A 20,065-nucleotide genomic window follows, 5' to 3' on the forward strand; every position below is an offset into this window, starting at 1 on the left:
TCTAAGGTTGTGATTTCGATCTAATTTACCAATTACAATTTGTCAATGGATCAAATGCTCTCTGACGTGTTTCATACCAATTGGTAGGCCGCTCTGTGTACACTAATGTTCACTACAGGTTACTCCGTTTACCTGGTCAAGATAAAGGGCTTACGGCGGGTGTGACCGGTCGGTAAGGGATGCTTAGTCCTCCTAGACACCTGATCTCACCTCTGGTGTGTCCGGGGACCCGTGTTTGTCCTAATCTTGATTTTCTATTCTTTTTTGGAATTACATGTATGAGTTTGATCACTGTTCGTTATCTTCACTTTTTCACAATGCAGCGCGAGTTATTTCATCCTGTATGCAGAGAGCGCACAGCACTTTGTGGTCCTCAATGAATTGATGGCGTCAATATAAGGAATAGATAGAAAATTTACCATTTCTGATTGTAATTAATTGCCTGTTAAGGGATTTTAAGAATAGTGTAATGACTAATACAAATAGTATAATGACTGAACAATAATTCACATTTATATTTCCCTTGTGTGATATTTTTCTCAAGCAATATAGGGTTATGATGTAACAAAGTATGTAGATAGTAGTCCTCGACTTCTTTAAATCTGGATGTCTTTAGTACATCAGCAATTCTTCATTATTATTTCTTTTCAATATTTTCGACAACCAAATAAACACAATTAGACATGCCTGAAATTACATGTGCAAACCAACGCATACTTGTACATTAACTCCTCATTTCACATTGTGCACAAAACTACTTGTTGCTAAATGTACATCAGGTGCCAATAAACAGAACATGTTTAAAATTATCTCAAATTGGTATCTCTAATGTAATATTCCTGTTGAAATGTTTCTTCGCGTGCGATTCAACCTTAGAAAATTAAAGTTTGTGTAAATCAACTTATATAACTCCTCTTGTGCTGCAATTACTCAAATGTGCACAAAAATAATCATCAGGCGCGTAGCAACAGGGGGTCTACCCCTTTTATTATTACATGGAAAGTTGGTTATTTTTACGTGCAGAGTTCGATTTATAGATAAGCATGTTGCCCCCTCCCCCCCCCCCCCCCCGTTTAAAAAAACCCAGTAGTCGTGAATTGTAGCGGGAATGTAAAATTCAACCGATGAATGTATCTTTGCCCCCCCCCCCCCCCCCCCCCCCCCCCCCCCCCCCCTACGATTTAGAGCTATGGATTTTTTTATTTTGTTATAGTCAATAACAGAACTCAACTTCCTTTTCGCCCCCAGGTTTTTGTTTGAAAACGTACCTGACTATATCGAATGCTTTCATTGTGATTTTGATCCCAGGTGTCTGTTGTTATTTCTAACAGACTACTTCTGAAATTTTCGGTATTAATTAAATCATAACTTGGACAGAAATAAACGGCACCTCTCCCTTCCCCAACCCTACAATTTAAGAAGTACACATTTTAAAAAGTTTTCTCCATAAAATCGAAGAAAGTAAACCTTGTTTTTATCATAGATACTTAAAGCGCAACATGATAAAGACCTTGGTACATGTAACGTAAGCTTTACTATCAGTGGCGTAGCTTCCATTGAGGCAACCGAGACAGCTGCCTCGGTAAAAAAAAAAAACAACACCTTTTACGTTGTTAAAATGTCGACAGCTTCTGGGGGGCGCAGCCCCCCAGACCCCCTGCCTCGGTAATATTCGAACCCAAGCTACGCCTATGACTATACACTGTTTAATATTGTTATATGTGAAGCTTGGGACTGCAATGATGACACATCCCCAACTTCCGGTGTAAGGAGGGTAACTGTAAAATTGTAGGCCATTGATCGACTTAAATTACGTTCAATGAAATGGTTAGAGATTATAAAGGACCACCACCGCTAAACCAATAGCATGCCTTGTAAGTAAGACCATAGAAAATTCTGTTTCTTTAATCAACTAAAGCTGAAGTTTTGTCTTATATAGTCTACTAGATAAAGGAAATAGACCTTTCATCGTTTTGCCAACTATCTCTAAATTCTCTGAAAAAGCCGTCCACAAACAACTTTCTGATATTTTGAATTCATTTTTCACTCATTCCTTGCAGCTTTCAGAACCGAGCATGGATGCCAACCCACCTTGCAGAAGGCCTTGGATGATTGATTGATTGTATCTCGTTTAACGTCCCTCTCGAAAAATTTTCACTCATATGGAGACGTCACCAATACCGGTGAAGCCTGAAGGGCTTCAAATTTAGGACTATGCTCGGCGCTTACGGTCATTGAGCAGTGAGGGTTCTTTAGCGTGCCACACCTACTGTGACACGGGGCATTCATTTTTAAGGTAATCTCCGAGGGCCTATGACATTCACATCTGATGCCGAGTGTTTGAATGGAACTGTTACTATCTGTTTTAACGACTTAGGTATGTCACGGCCGGGATTCGAACTCCGACCTTCCGCATGCGGAGCGAACGCTCTACCTCTAGACCACCGCGGTCTTGGGCCTTGGATGAGAACAAGTATGTAACGGCCATTCTTGTGAGTCTCACCAAGGCTTTCGACTGTCTCCCCAAGGCTTTCGACTGTCTCCCCATGATTTGCTTCTCTTAAAGTTTAAACAGTATGGACAGTAAGTCTTCTATGTCTGCATTATTATGGGAATAAGAGACAGTGTTATCGTCAGCAAAGTTATAGACAGTAGAGTTCGAAATAAAGCCAAAAATATTATATAAAATGATATTAAACCGTAAACATCCTCAACAGCAGGTGACCGGAAGTCATTGCCAATTAACAACTGAGGGGCAGGATGAAACAAACCCAAACGAAACTGAGATGAAGAAGCGGAAATGGGGATGGATTGGCCACACATTACGAAAGCCTGTATAAAACATCACCAGACAGGCCCTGGATTGGAACCCACAAGGGAAATGGAAAGTGGGTCGACCAAGACCGACATGGCACAGAAGTGTTGACGCCGAGGTGAAGGTCGCCAAAAGGACTTGGGGTGACATAGGCGTAGCTTGGGTTCGAATATTACCGAGGCAGGGGGTCTGGGGGGCTGAGCCCCCCAGAAGCTATCGACGTTTTAACAACGTAAAAGGTGTTGTTGTTGTTTTTTTTACCGAGGCAGCTGCCTCGGTTGCCTCAATGGAAGCTACGCCACTGGGTGAGCTGAAGAGGATCAGCCAGAACCGTGTGCGTTGGAGGAGTGTTACTACAGCCTGTGTTCCTCGAGAAATCAAAAGGCATAAGGCAAGTAAGTCAAACCGTATCGTCCATGTATCGATCGAGCCTCGAGGGATACCTTTAAAAATAGGTTGAAAGGACTGGGAAACTCCCCAACTTTCAGATATATCAATAGATAGTCATCCGTTAGACCTTCCATTGAAAACAAAAGCCTATCCCTTATCAATTGGTTCTGAAGGCAAATCTTTAAAAGTTTCAGGCAATTTCAGTAGGAAAGAAAAGTAAAGACTTAAATGTTAATTGATTAAGTAGTGAATCAATCTAAAGTTAACCTATTAGGGGTGACCATAGACTTTTAAATGTTAATTGATTAAGTAGTGAATCAATCTAAAGTTAACCTATTAGGGGTGACCATAGACTTTTAAATGTTAATTGATTAAGTAGTGAATCAATCTAAAGTTAACCTATTAGGGGTGACCATAGACTTTTAAATGTTAATTGATTAAGTAGTGAATCAATCTAAAGTTAACCTATTAGGGGTGACCATAGACTTTTAAATGTTAATTGATTAAGTAGTGAATCAATCTAAAGTTAACCTATTAGGGATGACCATAGACTTTTAAATGTTAATTGATTAAGTAGTGAATCAATCTAAAGTTAACCTATTAGGGGTGACCATAGACTTTTAATTATTTTTTTTATATTCCTACATCCCTGACATGTGTAAGAACTAAAATATTTTGAAAAGAATAGGACACAATCTTAGTTGACGGAGTAATCTCACCATTTATCATTCCTTTATTTTATCAACTTTAAGTACATGTCCTCTTACATGACATTTATGTACTTTAAAATAATACTATAAAAATGGGGAGGGGGATACAGGGAAGAGGCCTCCGTGTGATATGTAATGAGTATGCATTTAGATATGACGAATTGCTCCAAAAATGAAGATTCTCTCAACCCAAGAAGTAAGACACCTGCGCACCCTGGCTTTGGAAATTTCCTCATACACAAGTACTCTCTCTTCATAAACTCACTACATTTAGATACACATGTACATATACTGTTGTTGTGCCCAACCTATGAGAATAACCAGGTATGTATTGCATCTCTTTAGGTGTAGTGCTCCTAAGATCTGGAAGTCTTTAACAAACAAAGCTAGACATCTTACAACCTTTAAAAAATCAGTTTAAAAGTTTTAGCCCCTTTTTCTGATTTTATCCAAGTTGTACAAATGGTTTGGTCTATTTTTTATATGCCAAATATGCAATTATTTTTCACTAGTCATAGTATGTCAGATGACACATTTATTGTTCTCAGGTGCAATTTTTGCAATATGGCAATTTGTCACTATACATTGCCTGTTCATTTTATTTGTAGGTAACTTTTACTTATACATGTATTTGAATCCTAGTTTGTGTTCACTTTACGGTCATTTATCGTACATGTAATAAATTACCTATTTTATTCTTTAAAGGGTGTGACTGTTTTTATTTAGTACAGGCAGGTATAAAAACTTTTATTACCACATGCATGGTCGGCCCCACATGCAATTTTAAATCATGCATATCTAAGGTTCTTTCCATGTTTTTTCTGCTCTTTTTATATGTGAAGATGATGTTTTACGTTGCAATTTTGCATGGTTTAGTAGTCTATTTGTCTTCTTTATCTTGTTTAGTACCCCTTGCCTTGCTGTGGTATGACTTGAGATAAATTTTAGATTACATGTATATCTATTTAATCTTAAATTACTATATATCTAGATATGACGAAGTTTTCATGCCACTTTAACCAAGTAGAAAAAAATTAGAAAAAGATTACAAACAAAAAAAAGTTCGCAATGTTTACAAACAAAATTCCGGTGAAGACAGTGATGGAAAATAAAGTTGGTGAAAGATGGCAGATAGAAATAATACAAATAAATGGTGAATTAGTTGAATATCAACGAAAGGTGTCAATTGTCCATGCCAGATTCATTATCACAAATTCATTATCAGAAAGCCTTTGAAAAGAAAGAGAAATTCAGAAATAGCCAAAGACAGGATATTTCTTGCACACGGCACGCCTCAAAGCATTCAAGTTGACAATGGGATATAATTCAATGGATATTTTCAAAATGTAGGGGAAAACAGAAATGTCAAGATAGTTAGAAGTCGATCATATCTCCAAAGTCACATGGAAAGTGCGAACGGTCTCATCGCACTTTATGAAGAAAATTCCATTATATGGCGTTGATGTATTCCATAAATTGGGTTCAGCTTTTACAGAAAGCAACATATTCTAAAAATACAACTTGCATGAAAGTTTGGAGAAAAAGGTTTTAGCGCGACATCCTTTTAAAGGAACAAGGATGCCTAGAAAGAGACGTATCTTGTCTGCTGTAGTAATTGACTGTAATCTGAAATCTTTCAGGTACAAAATTTCTTACAAAGATCCTATTTCAAGTAAATACAAATTTGACTGGGTGTCAATTATAGATATGACAGGTTTTTCAGGTAAGCGGAGCAAACAAGCACAAACTTGTCTAACAGAACACCATATGGACACGTTTTACATTCGATTTACTCGTTTCGACCGTTTGTGTCTTATTTGATCCATCGGGAGACGTTTACTGCCAATCCTATGCCTTATCATATCAGTTTCGAAAAGACCACAGAAGTCTCAGAAGCTAGAGACTGTATAAGAAAACACACAGATGTTAATAGATCTTTCGTTGAAGGGATTTTTCATACTTACGTGTTTTAAATGGAGGCAGAGGGAACATATGGAGGTAATCTAACGCTTCTGACCATTTGCAGAGAATACAACGTTCAAATCATTATTCTGTCTGCAAGAGGTCTAGCACATTCAACTGTGATTTCCAATTATGGGTTTTATAACCTTGACACTTGTTTATTTTCCAGAGGGTCACGGAGAACTTTAGATTAGTATATACATGTACTCGCAGTATTTTGGTAACACAGTTTTCAAAACGACCAGAGAGAAATATTAGCCAGAGAAAATCTAGACAGGGCATGTCTGGCTTAGATTACTGGGATGGAGAATGTTATGAATATGAGTATGCAGCTGGAAATGAGGATGTGGATCCTGGAGAAAGAGAGGAGTTAGGAAATAAAGAGAATTGTGAGCAAAGATTCTGATGCTCATCAAGTTATGAGTGAAGGAATTGATGATGAATATGCTGGGAAGAGACATGGAGATCAGGATGCACATGGAAATTATACAATGCGAATGAAAAATTATATCATACAAATGAAAATATAGAGTATAAATGGAAAAATTATACAACATGAATAGAAAATATACAAAACAAATGAAAAATTATACAACAGAAATAAAACTGTATACAATACGAATGAAAAATTATGAAATACAAATGGAAAAAAATCAAATAGTGCAGCGTTTGACATGCCTTAGTATTGCCTTGTACATGCCTTGTATTTCATATTGTTGTATACATTATATTGTATAATAAATTCCTACCCTAAATTACACATAATCCATACATACTGGTGCTAGTGCACAAAACATGTTCTAAGCAGGTACCCCATTTTCGCTTTGATTTTCTCTCATATTGGCTAATTCCGCACCACCCAATCCCAATCAGAGGCGAGAAGATTTAGACGCTGTTCACAATCAAGAACTCTGTATTTTTTTTTAAAAATCTACCATTCATATGGGCCCATCTAACTTCCCTCTCAGGTACAGACCATTTGCTGGACCATGTAAGTTTTCATCTGAATTTCTTCAGCAACTGACCACGTCTCTTAGTTTCTTGCATGTATTTGCACCCATCTACGATGCTAGGAATCATGGTGACACGTACATGCTGTATATCAATTTTTTTTCATGAAGCACTTGGCTACATTGACATTGATTATTTTACACACGTAATATCGTTCAAAAATGGGGTATTTCTATTTTTCAAGAAATGGAACGGGCCTATGGCGCGAAACTATCCTCTGCTAATCCGTGCAAAAGTCAACTCGTACCTGGTGATATTCTCTTGTTACTGTGCACTAAGAATAAATGAAATAAAAAAAATAAAATAAAATATATTATTAAACAAGAGGACCACAGGCATTATCGGTCACCTGAATACTAGTGGAAAAAGTATCACTACTTCCATGGGCTACGAAATCTAGAAAAATATTCCTGTTCTGAATATCTAAGCTAAATTCTAATGTTCAGCAACAGTATTTACAAGATGTGTTCTTAAAACTCCACTGCCCTCAAAAGTGCATACACTGATGAAAGGCTTTAAATAATAGGTGTATTAACATTAAAACATCACAAGATATGACTAATTTGGACTACATCCTAAAGTCATGACCTTGGGTTATGAAATTCACGATTTTTTGTACATCCTTTTCTGCTGTTCCTAAGTATGCATTTAGATTTTATAAAGTATCAGCAAACTTACACATACATACTATATACTAAGTTTGGCCCCACCCTGGGGTCAGAACCCTTACTCTGGAGAAAATCAAGTTTACAATTTTGGTAAAAGACTACCTGCTCTATCCATTTAGCACTATATACAAAGTTTAGACCCGCCCTGGCGTCAGAACCCCTACCCCGGGGATCATGAAATTTACAATCTATGTCCCCCTTGTTCCAAAGATGCTTCATACCAAATATGAAAAGAATTGGAATGATAGTTATCAAGAAGTTAAATATGTCTATTGTTCACACATTTAATAACTGACCATTTTGGTCCCACCCTGATACCAAAACCCCATCCCCTGCTTTACACATAAATACTATATACCTTGGGTCAGAATCCCTACCCCAGGGATCATGAAATTTTCAATTTTGGTAGAGGCCTTCCTGCTCTCCATCTCCATGCATTTAGTTTTTCTTACACATGTGCGGTTCTTGAGAAGAAGAATTTTGAAAATTGGTCAATTTTGGGCATTTTTTGCTCCGCCCCTAAGGTCCCAGGGGTGCAGGAATCATGAAACAATTTATGTTCCCCTCGTTCCAAATATGTTTCGTTCTAAATTTGAAAAGAAGTCAAAAGGTCTACTGTTCACACATTTAATAACTGACCATTTTTGCCCTACCTTGATACAAAAACCTCTACCCCTGGGATCATCAAATTTACAATTTTGGTAAAGGACTACCTGCTCTTTCTAAATACATGTATTTATTTAGTATCAATATGGTATCAACAGCACTAAAGATGTTATTTAAGTGTTTTACACATAAACACTATATACCAGGTTTGGTCCCATCCTGAGGTAAGAAACCCTACCCCGAGGATCATGAAATTTACAATTTTGATAAGAGGTCTTCCCGCTCTACATCACTATGCATTTAGTTTTTATTACATGTGTTTGGTTCTTTAGAAGAAGATTTTTGAAAATTAGTCAATTTTGGGCAGTTTGTGGACCGCCCCTAAGGCCCTAGGGGTGCTGGAGTCCTGAAATTCACAATTTATGTCTCCCTTGTCCCAATGATGCTTCATACCAAATTTGAAAAGAATTGGACTGATAGTTATTAAGAAAAAGTTAAGAATGTTCAATTGTTAGCGCAGGACGGACGACAACCAATTGCAATAGGTCACCTGAGTTTACTTAGGTAACCTTAACACATCTATAAAAAGAGCAAAATTATAAACAATGTGGATCAACTCATGAAACAGAGGATTAGCAGCCTGGAAAGTCAAATGATCCAACAGGTATTCCCATACTGATCATGTCTAGGGTAGAAGGGTAAAATAAATAAAGTATACAATCCAAGAAAAGTGATAAAAAAAATTGGTATTGTCAGATACTGGGTAATTCTGGCACTTAAGGCCCAATTAAAGCATGAGAAGACTAGACCACTACAAAGTCCTGTAAACCAGTATGTAGTCTAGTAAAACTAGACCACTAGCAAGTCCTGTAAACCAGTATGTAGTCTAGTAAAACTAGATCACTACAAAGTCCTGTAAACCAGTATGTAGTCTAGTAAAACTAGATCACTACAAAGTCCTGTAAACCAGTATGTAGTCTAGTAAAACTAGACCACTACAAAGTCCTGTAAACCAGTATGTAGTCTAGTAAATTAGCACGTGAAACAAGTAAACAGGGATAAAATGCAGAAATTTAATATATTTTATATCTACTGTAGTGACCGTTACAAAATCAGCTATATGATGCAATAAAAACAGTTATATAGCCACTGAAACTGTTTACAATCATCAAATTATAATACGCTCACTTCAACAAATTTATTTTTTATTAGAGAATATTACAGTTGCAACAGTGTAACAATTAAGGCTTCCATAGGAATCTTAATGATAGGATGTACGATTTCATATAATAACATTTCAGCATCTATAGGCAGTATATAGATCACTGTTTCAGCTATGATTGGACCCCGACAGGTATTTATGTAACCGGTCTTGGGTGTAAAGATAATCCACCTTTTTAAAAAACAATGATGACACCGAGGTCCGAGTGGGTCTACAGCATTGATCCAAAGAATGTTTTGAATCTTTTAAACAACAGCAAAATATGGCAGCTGTTGTGTTAAGTACATGACTCAAACGAGTAGATGAAGCTCAGAATCTGGTAACGGTTTAGCCCGTATTCAACCCGGTGAAGTCAGTTGGTTTGTGGATACCTTGAGGGTTGAAAGACTTTAGTCTATGCATCCAAAAAAAATCTTTTTGCTTTTATTTTGGTATCTGACCAACTTGTGTCATGGTCAATAACCACCACTGCCATGTCCTACCATCGGTGATTACTACCATTCAAATGCGTAGTGCTGACAAATCTAACTTGGTTTTGACAGAAGACCGGTGGTTGCTGACCCGTTTGCGAAGATCTATTGTTTCTCCCACTTACTGTTTTTGGCAGACATCGCAACTGATGAGATAAATGCAGTTATTAGCCTTGCAGGAAAAGTTTCCCAATATTTTGTAACTGCGATCTGTGACGACTGCTAAAGCTCTGTGTCTGAGCTATATTTGCGTAATTGACATCCGAGATGTATGAGCGGCGGAAAGGGTAAACAAGACGACGTACGAACATATTAATTTTAAAAACATTCTGAAATACAAAACATACCAGCTTAAAGGGACTGAATCACGATTTCCCCCAAAATTTTGTTCTTCACTTTTAATGATCAAATTCTACTGTCTAATATGTTTAAAATATTTCACATAAAAATTAAGGTTATACATTATCACAGAATCTCATTTTAGAGAGTTCATTATTTGTTTGTAAACAAAAGATTGCGGTATGTTATTGTTTACAAAATTTTCAAAAGAAATGGATATCGATCTAAGTTTATTATATCTTTCACATTCCAAGCATTCCTCGGGTCAAATGTGTCATCTAAAAGTTAAAATTTGTGACTATGCAAAATTAAGATGCTTTAAATCACAAAATTAATATTTCACTTGTTTGTTTGTATACATAAAAAGACTCGAGTCTTTGTTTATATAACACAGATTTAAGGTTAAAATATAGCTTTTATTCTTGCATTCAGAAGGTCAAAATTTCGGTTGTCAACATTAAATGAGTTATACTTTTTTAAATGGTTAAATTCAAAAGTAAAAAACAACATTTCGTTCAAAAATCATGAACCAGTCCCTTTTAAATAAAATCAACTCCGTTACAAAATCAACGATCACCGATGCAAAACCAACGATAACCGATGCAAAACCAACAGTCATTTACTGAATTGACGTTAGATGGCGTGCAAAAAAAAATTAACCCAGACATTACCTGAATTAATGCTAGGTGGCGCGTTATCTATCTACGTAATCATTATATGTGTATATATTTTAAAGCGTAATTCGCAATAATGTCGGACTCTCAGAACGCTAGCATATCAGAAGATATGCTCTTCTGATCGAATCGAACTAAATGGCTAACCCACTAACTTAGACCTAGTAGGAAGGCTATCTAACACTACCACATTGTTCCCTCCAGAGAGAGAGAGAGAAAGAGAGAGACGTCCCCATTCTTCTGGGGGCACCCTCACCCTCCAGAGATTACTCACGTCCGAACGTCGGCGCCAAATGTAACAGAGACTGGTTTATGCCTCTGCTGAAAATCGAACCCGGGACCTCTGGCACGACAGTCCAGTGTCCTACCGATGGGGCTAAAGGGTTAACCCACTAGCCAGAGCTAGTAGGAAGGTCATGTATTTAACACTACTACATTAGGTCAAACACAAGAGTTATACAAAGCACTAAATTGACCAACGGCACGAACAATTTGATTGCCAAAATTTCGGGACGACCTGCCCTTTCTTCAGGACGAACGAAACGGTTTACATAAAATGGCTAAAGATATAAAAGAACGCTAGCACTAAAACTGTTTTCTTTGGAGAGAATTAGGACACGTTTGGTTCATCCAATCTACAATGCGCGATGTGATAATGAGTCTTCAGGAGAGAACGGTAATACCGAGAGATCTGGAAATAATAGGGATTTATTAGTCCCCTACCGACGAAGTCGAGGGGGACTTTAGGTTTGCGCTCCGTCCGTCTGTCTGTCTGTCCGTCAGTTCTGCAAATCAGTTTTCCGGACTTATTTTTTTTTTTTTACATGCTTGTAGATATTCATTTGATATTTGGTACATTCCTTTGCCATAACAAGTTACAGATCAAGTTCGAATTTCGTCTCAGTCCGTTGATTTTTCACTAAGGCCCTTGGACTTAGAAAAAATAACATGCATTATCAGTTTTCTGGACTTTTTTTTAATGTGCTTGCAGATATTCATTTGATATTCAGTACATTATGATGCTTGCTTTGCCATTACAAGTTACAGGTCGATTTTGAATTTTTCCTTGTCAAGTCTTTGTACCTGAATAGTAGTTGATTTCCAACCATTAATATTCCTATCTTGAGGTCATACCATGTAAAATGTGAAGATCTGATCAACTGGATCATAGAAAATGTATTGAAAAAATTGCTACATCAATACTCGATTTTGATATTTCTGCAATGTCTACTGTAGTGACCGTTACGATATCAGCCATATGATGCAATAGTTATATGGCCACTGAAACTGTCTACAATCATCAAATTATGATACACTCACTTCAACAAATTAATTAAATTATTTTTCATTAGAGAGAATTACAGTTGCAACAATATAATTATGCCTTCCATAAGAATCTCATTGATAGGGTGTAAGATTTCATATAACATTTCAGCATCTATAGGCAGTATACATTCTTTTTTTTTTTTAAATTATGACATCGAGGTCAGAGTGGGTCTACAGCGGTGATCCAAAGAATTTTTAGAATCCTTTCAACAACAGCTTTGAATTAATGTTTGTTAAAATATGCATTCTTAGACATAACATGTACAAGAATATTGTTGGTCTACCGTTTGGTAAATAGTAGTGTTCCAAGCTTATGAGTTACATATGGGCAAGGTGAGGCTGGTAAGCAAAGCGTTCAACAGTTTTGGCGATAGCTCTCATCTTTAATGGGTAATACCATTTTCTAGTTGCAACATCAGCTACTTTTAATTGTTGCAATTTACATATGCAGAGATAAAATATCGACAGTGCTTTCATATATCTACATGTACAACACAAAGTGTGAGTGATAGTGCGTTAGTGCAATTGTAATAACACAACTTCCTGTAAGAGACAATTCGACAGACCGTGTTTCACAGCACGAAAACTTGATGATACGATAGCACAGTGTGGTGAGTGCTGTTCAAAAAGAGCAATAACGTGTTTTGATGAACTTATTGCATCTTCGCACATACGATTCATCTGAAAATTAGCTTTCCGAATCTAACGTCAGCACTTTCTGCACTTACGTTAAAGACAAGCCTTGTTCTTTTATTGTTGGATGTCAACGGCACCTGCTATGTGATCAAGAAAGCGCACATTGCTATCGATTAACAACTGGATTGAACAGGCAGTTTTCTATTGACGAGCCAATGAGAAGACAAACTACCACGTGATTCATTATCAAGTTTTAATTCTATTCTACTTCGTATGGGTTATGTAGGCGAATAAATATTGGAAGAAATAAGCAGAGATGGAGAACGCAAGTGTATTGTCGACACCGTTCTCTAACTATTCTACCAGAAATTTTTCTGATGGGTTCCCTATTCCGGAACCACCAAAATACATAATCATCGTTGCAAGTGTCATGTATACTTTAATTTTCATCGCAGGAGTCATCGCCAACATTTCAGTTGTTGTAGTCGTCTGCGCTGTGAAGCGCGTAAGATCCCGGATGAGTTTCCTTTTTGCCAACTTGAGTGTGGCGGACCTACTGGTCCTGATCGTTTGTATGCCGTCTGCCGCCATCGACTTGTTCGCCAAAGAAGTTTGGTACCTAGGAAAATTCATGTGTAAGTATTAGTTTTTTTTAAGAACGTGACTTATTTCTAACTTCTTTCTCATATGATAATGAAACCTGCACTGAACTAATCAAGAAAAATACATTTCATAGTTTAAATACATGTGAGAAACGTCAGTCAGTGAACTTTTCAGGAGCAACCATTGATATAACATTATTTAAATTGTTAGAAATTAGGACTGTTGATTACAAAAATCTTACCTAAAAGCGTACTTCGATATTATCTTTAAAAATCGTTTTAAAAAGTATAGCTGTGAAAAATAACATCTATGTTACATATTGAACAAAAGACTCGGCTAAATCGAGAGCGGAGAGCAGACGCAACAGACAATGTTCCATCAGTGCAAGTGACATTTCCTGTCATAACCCTTATTGGCAGTTTTCAATCGTTGCGAACCACTTACTTGGTCAAAAAATATTTAATGTCAAACCAGTATTGCTTGACCAAGAAATCGGAAGTGCATTGCAGCGGCCACAATTTAATGGTAATTGCATTCACCAATGTATAAAGTATATTTTTAAAACCTGTCAATTACAATCGAACTTAAATAGCCAAAGTATGGCTGAAATACCACGCATTCGACTGAAAACCATACTATTTACATATCTACTCAAGTTTTCTTGGTGATAATCATCTGCTGTTTCGTGCATCAAATTTCTCGATAATAGCAAATCTATTTCAATTTGACATAAACAAGTTAAATCTACGAAATACGAATATAAATTAAATGTCTAGATTTTTTTTTATATTATGAGGGGTGTAAAAACAACGAAGACGTTGGGTTAATACGGCAAAATCGGTTTCACCAATGGTACATATTATCCGAAAACCGGTAGGGATGGTTAGAGCGTTCGTTATGTGACCGGAAGGTCATGGGTTGGCGCCCAAATCGTATCTTGGTCACATCTAAAATGAAAAAAGGTAATGACTTCCTCGTCTAACGATCAGTGTTTAGAAGAAAAAGTCTCAGGTTTCTCTGGATGAGAACTTTTAAAAAAACAGAGGTGTCACGATACATAAGGACACACAAAGAACCATCCCTGAGCGCCATGCATAGGTTTTAATCTGTGGTACGTTATTTACGGCTTGTGATGGCTTGATTTGAATGAAAAGTTTCTCGTAAGGACGTAAAACAAATATAAGAAAACAAACAACCTAAACTTTTACTCCTTAAAGGAATACCGTACGTTTAAATCTAATAATCTGTTAATATTATTGCTCAAAAGGTAACATGTTTTCAAAAAATGTAGAGACGCAAACACATTTATTCCTTACATATGTTTGCTCTACTTTTAATTTTGTACCGGTTACGGTATTTCAGTGGTATACTGTTCGCTTCGTTTCCGTGGGGATCCGGGTTAGAATAGGTCATCAGTACCCTTTGCTTGTCGTATGGGACGTTTAAATGGGGCGGTCCTTCGGATGAAACCGCAAAAACTGAGGCCCCGTCTCACAGTCCAAAGGCCATAAGCGCCGAGCATAGGCCTAAATTTTGTAGCCCTTCACCGGTAATGGTGAACAACGCAGATTTAGCGGATTCTCAAGAGGGACGTTAAACAATATTCAACCAACCAACTGTTCGCTTCGTAACCAAGAGTTCGAGCCCCTCTCGTGCCATGAGAGTTAGACGTTAACATAAATAGTGATTGCTCCTTCGCCAAACGCTCGGCATTTAAAAGTGAGACTCCCGAGTTTTTCGGATATGCAAACGGAGGTCCCGTGTCGCGACAAGCGTTGGCACGTTAAAGAACTCTCACTGCTACGGCCTGAGCGCTAACCATAGATCTAAATTTGTGGTACTTCACCTACAGCTGATGATGTCTCAGTATGAATGAAAAATTCTCGCCGGGACGTAAAACAAACAAGGAATCTTAATTTTGTATTCCTTGTAAGAGTTATCAGATTGGTCACTGTTCGTTATCTTCACCTTCTCATCCTATTGAGAAGAAGTGTGTATGAAATAACAAGCACACAACACTTTCTATGTGTAGTTGTTTTTCGATTCTAGATCTATTGGAAGATATATGTAATTCTCAAGGGAGATTGGAAGTGATACTCACGGATAGGGATAATTAAAATGATAGTAATGTCCTGAAAGGTTTTTGTACATTCTTTATGACCCACAGGTTTAAAAAAAATCAGCCTTCATTGTAATGATTTAAATCAACACGTATTGAAAAATAGCCGACTTCATTGACATTGAAATCCTTATTTACGTTTTGGAATCATATTTTCCTATTTTGTCAATCTGCAATTATAATTGATACTTTTTGTAGGTAAATTTGTTCCGTTCGTGGAACATCTTGTATCGCTTGCATCAGTCCTGACAATCCTGGTCATTACTTATGACAGATATCGAGGAGTCTGCTATCCGTTGAATCTGCGTTGTACCTTGACGAAACTCAGGGTACCAACAGTTGTCTTCATAGTGTGGTTATTGGCAGCTGCTGCAAGCCTACCCATAACATTCATCGCCATCTTTCGCGACTCAGAATTCTTCGACGGAACTCCCATCAAAGTTTGCCGAATGCCCATCAACAGTGTGTGGAAAATCGCTTATATTTTGGGCATCTTTATCGTCTTCTTTATCGTTATTTTGATGATCCTGTGCGTGTTGATATTCAGAATGTGCAAGAAACTTCTGTGGCATGCCCAATTTCTGGAAAATCGAGCAGAGCAAGATTCAGAGAGAACGGTAACTGGGCGACGAAGGATCGTATTCATGTTGATCATTGTCATTGTCACTTTCTTCTTGTGTCTCCTTCCTCAACGAATCGTCGGTATTTGGGTAATTTTTGCAGACCACAGGGCACTATATTCTTTGGGACTGGAAGGCTACCTGAACTTGATCACATTTCCCAGAGTGTTGATGTACATCAGCAGTGCATCAAATCCAATTATCTACAACATTATGTCTGCTAAATTCAAGTCTGCTTTCAAAGACTTAATTTGTCATCGTGACAAATGTTGTTCAAATTGCATTTCGTCGGTGCCACGATCAAGGGCGAGGACCAACAGTTTCCACATGTCACGGCTTTCTCTCAGCTGTTCGCCACGGTCCAGACATTCTACAGGTGAATCAACTCATAACGAAACAAGGATCATGCTGAAGAAAGGCAAATCATTTGAAAGTGTTGTGTAGTGCTATACATGTATATCGATTAAATGTTGGCAATATTTTAAAAAGAGAATATATGTAGTTTAATTTTCTGGAAATTTCAAAGTTTTTTCTGTGTAAAAATGTATTATAATTGTTCAGAATGATCAAATAAAATTCACCGCTTAGGTACATAAACGCGTGTGTGGAACTACATGTATAAAATGGATGTATGTTTGCATATTCGAAGTCACAAACAAATCAGTTGCAACTTGTAGGTCACCATGACCACTTTCTGGATCGACACACCTTGCACCCAAGCTAGTCGTTACAGTGTGAAAGAGATTATCCAGACAGTATTGACTATGTATAGCCATAAAATTCCAAAATGAAGCACATTGACTTATATTCTGGTCGGGATACACATACATCAACTGACTAAGTTTGATGGTTCTCGGTCTCAAAGTGTGCAGGACATGATCCGGACACGATTTGAGTATGCATAGCCATATAATTCCAGGAGAGTTTTGGGTAACAACACACACATCCCTCCCCAGGATGCATTAGCTGACTATATATTCCTAGGCCTCGGTGTAAAAGATATGATAGTGACAGACGGACGGATGGAGAGCCTAGTAAACCATATCACGACCCGTCATCAGACGGACGAAGACAAAACAAGTTCACCGATGAAGATATATAACCCAAATAATCAAAACGTATGTAAACACAATATTGATTGCGTTTAAATGCAATTCAATTTTATTTATAAACGCAAATATCGTGATAATTAAATTTATGTCTTATCCTTACAGAAGCTCACCGAAGCTTGTTTTTGTTTTAAACAGACCAAAACACATCAACACCGTGTAAGAGTGAACAAGATGTCTTTGTGAAACACAAATGCCCCCGATAATGGCCAATTCCGAAGATGGCCAAGGTCACAAGGCAAATATCTTGGTACCAGTAAAAAGATCTCGTGAAAAGAAATGCTCATGTACAATATGAAAGCTCTAATATTTACCATTTAGAAGTTATGACCATTGTAAAAAAAAAAATTAAAGTAGGTCAAATGTCAAGGTCAAAAGGTTCAATACCAACGGAAAGGTCTTGTAACAAGGAATACTCATGTGAAATATCAAAGCTCTATCTCTTACTGCTCAAAATTTATTAGCAAGGTTAAAGTTTTCAAAAAGTAGGTCAAAGTCCAAGGCCAAGGTCACAGGGTCAAAAATATTGGTACCCACGGAAAGGTCTTGTCACAAGGAATACTCATGTAAAATATCAAAGCTCTGTCACTGTTCAAAAGTTATTAGCAAGGTTAAAGTTTTCAAAAAGTAGGTCAAACTCCAAGGTCAAGGCCAAGGGGTAAAAAATGTTGGTACCCACGGAAAGGTCTTGTCACAAGGAATACTCATGTGAAATATCAAAACTCTATCACTTACTGTTCAAAAGTTATTAGCAAGGTTAAAGTTTTCAAAAAGTAGGTCAAACTCCAAGGTCAAGGGGTCAAAAATGTTGGTACCCACGGAGAGGTCTTGTCACAAGGAATACTCATGTGAAATATCAAAGCTATATCACTTATTGTTCAAAAGTTATTAGCAAGGTTAAAGTTTCAGACAGAATTACAGAATGACAATGACAGACAGGACAAAAACAATATGCCCCCCTATCTTCGATCTCGGGGGCATAAAAATGTCATTTATTAAAGGAAAGAAATGACGAAAATAAAGGTCCACAAACAAACAAGGGGAAAATCAGCAAAATATAAAAACATTGTCATAACATCGCACAAATATCGACACATCCGTCCTGATTTCCCCCAAAAATGATTATCACAAATAACAATACTAATGACTAGAAATAACTACCGAGGTGAGCTGCATTGTATTAAATAAAAAACAACCCCCAACTAATTACAACAGTACATCTGCATAGACTAACAAACCACATTTTGGTGAGTCCATACCAAAGTAAATACGCCTCAAGGTAAGGGAGGGGGTGATGAAGCAGTGCATAGTAAAAACCTAATACAGCAGTTAAACACTGACCTGTATAGTAAAACCTAATACAGCAGTTAAACACTGACCTGTATAGTAAAACCTAACACAGCAGTTAAACACTGTCCTGTATAGTAAAACCTAATACAGCAGTTAAACACTGACCTGTATAGTAAAACCTAATACAACATTTAAACACTGACCTGTATAGTAAAACCTAATACAGCAGTTAAACACTGACCTGTATAGTAAAACCTAATACAACATTTAAACACTGACCTGTATAGTAAAACCTAATACAGCAGTTAAACACTGACCTGTATCGTAAAACCTAATACAACATTTAAACACTGACCTGTATAGTAAAACCTAATACAACATTTAAACACTGACCTGTATAGTAAAACCTAATACAACATTTAAACACTGACCTGTATAGTAAAACCTAATACAGCAGTTAAACACTGACCTGTATAGTAAAACCTAATACAACATTTAAACACTGACCTGTATAGTAAAACCTAATACAGCAGTTAAACACTGACCTGTATAGTAAAACCTAACACAGCAGTTAAACACTGACCTGTATCGTAAAACCTAATACAACATTTAAACACTGACCTGTATAGTAAAACCTAATACAACATTTAAACACTGACCTGTATAGTAAAACCTAATACAGCAGTTAAACACTGACCTGTAAAGTAAAACCTAACACAGCAGTTAAACACTGACCTGTATAGTAAAACCTAACACAGCAGTTAAACACTGACCTGTATAGTAAAACCTAATACAACATTTAAACACTGACCTGTATAGTAAAACCTAATACAACATTTAAACACTGACCTGTATAGTAAAACCTAACACAGCAGTTAAACACTGGCCTGTATAGTAAAACCTAATACAGCAGTTAAACACTGACCTGTATAGTAAAACCTAACACAGCAGTTAAACACTGACTTGTATAGTAAAACCTAATACACCTGTTAAACACAGACCTGTATAGTAAAACCTAATACACCTGTTAAACACAGACCTGCATGATAAAATTACGGATACACATAGTTTATTGCCAAATAAAATTAATTGATAAAATTACACTAGGTTAAACACAAAACATGTCCTATCTAACGAATATATTTTGTATTGACTTTGGTACAGCAGTAAAACAGACCCGCATAGTTTAATACCCGAGGGGAGAGTCTCAGGAATATAGGAAATGTTGCGTATTTAAGATACACTGTACATATACATTTGTACATACAGCAGTTACACATTGACCTGTCCTGTAAAGGAAAAAAGAGTGTATATCTGTCAAGTATAAAGAGATCAGATAGCAGTTAATCACTGAGCTATCAATGAACTACCCTGGCTGAAAAAGGGGGTCGGGTGTCAAACAGAGAGGGTAGGGATGCGAATATAGCGTTTCAAGGCCTTTGAGTTCCAACGACCTTACTGCTGGATATAATTCTCAGAGTAGCCTTTTTGTGCT

At 37.0% G+C, this 20,065-nt stretch overlaps 1 protein-coding gene across 1 annotated transcript; it reads left to right on the forward strand.

Moving 5' to 3' along the window:
* The first annotated feature begins 13,110 nt into the window (after positions 1-13,110).
* Positions 13,111-16,764, forward strand: LOC125682280 (QRFP-like peptide receptor). Its single transcript, XM_048922748.2, has 2 exons — positions 13,111-13,464; positions 15,750-16,764. The coding sequence occupies exons 1-2, from the start codon at positions 13,146-13,148 to the stop codon at positions 16,613-16,615; spliced, it is 1,185 nt and encodes a 394-aa protein (XP_048778705.2). The 5' UTR covers positions 13,111-13,145; the 3' UTR covers positions 16,616-16,764.
* The last annotated feature ends 3,301 nt before the right edge of the window (positions 16,765-20,065 follow it).

The sequence above is a fragment of the Ostrea edulis genome, chromosome 2 (assembly GCF_947568905.1).
Source record: "Ostrea edulis chromosome 2, xbOstEdul1.1, whole genome shotgun sequence".
Lineage (NCBI taxonomy): Eukaryota > Metazoa > Mollusca > Bivalvia > Ostreida > Ostreidae > Ostrea > Ostrea edulis.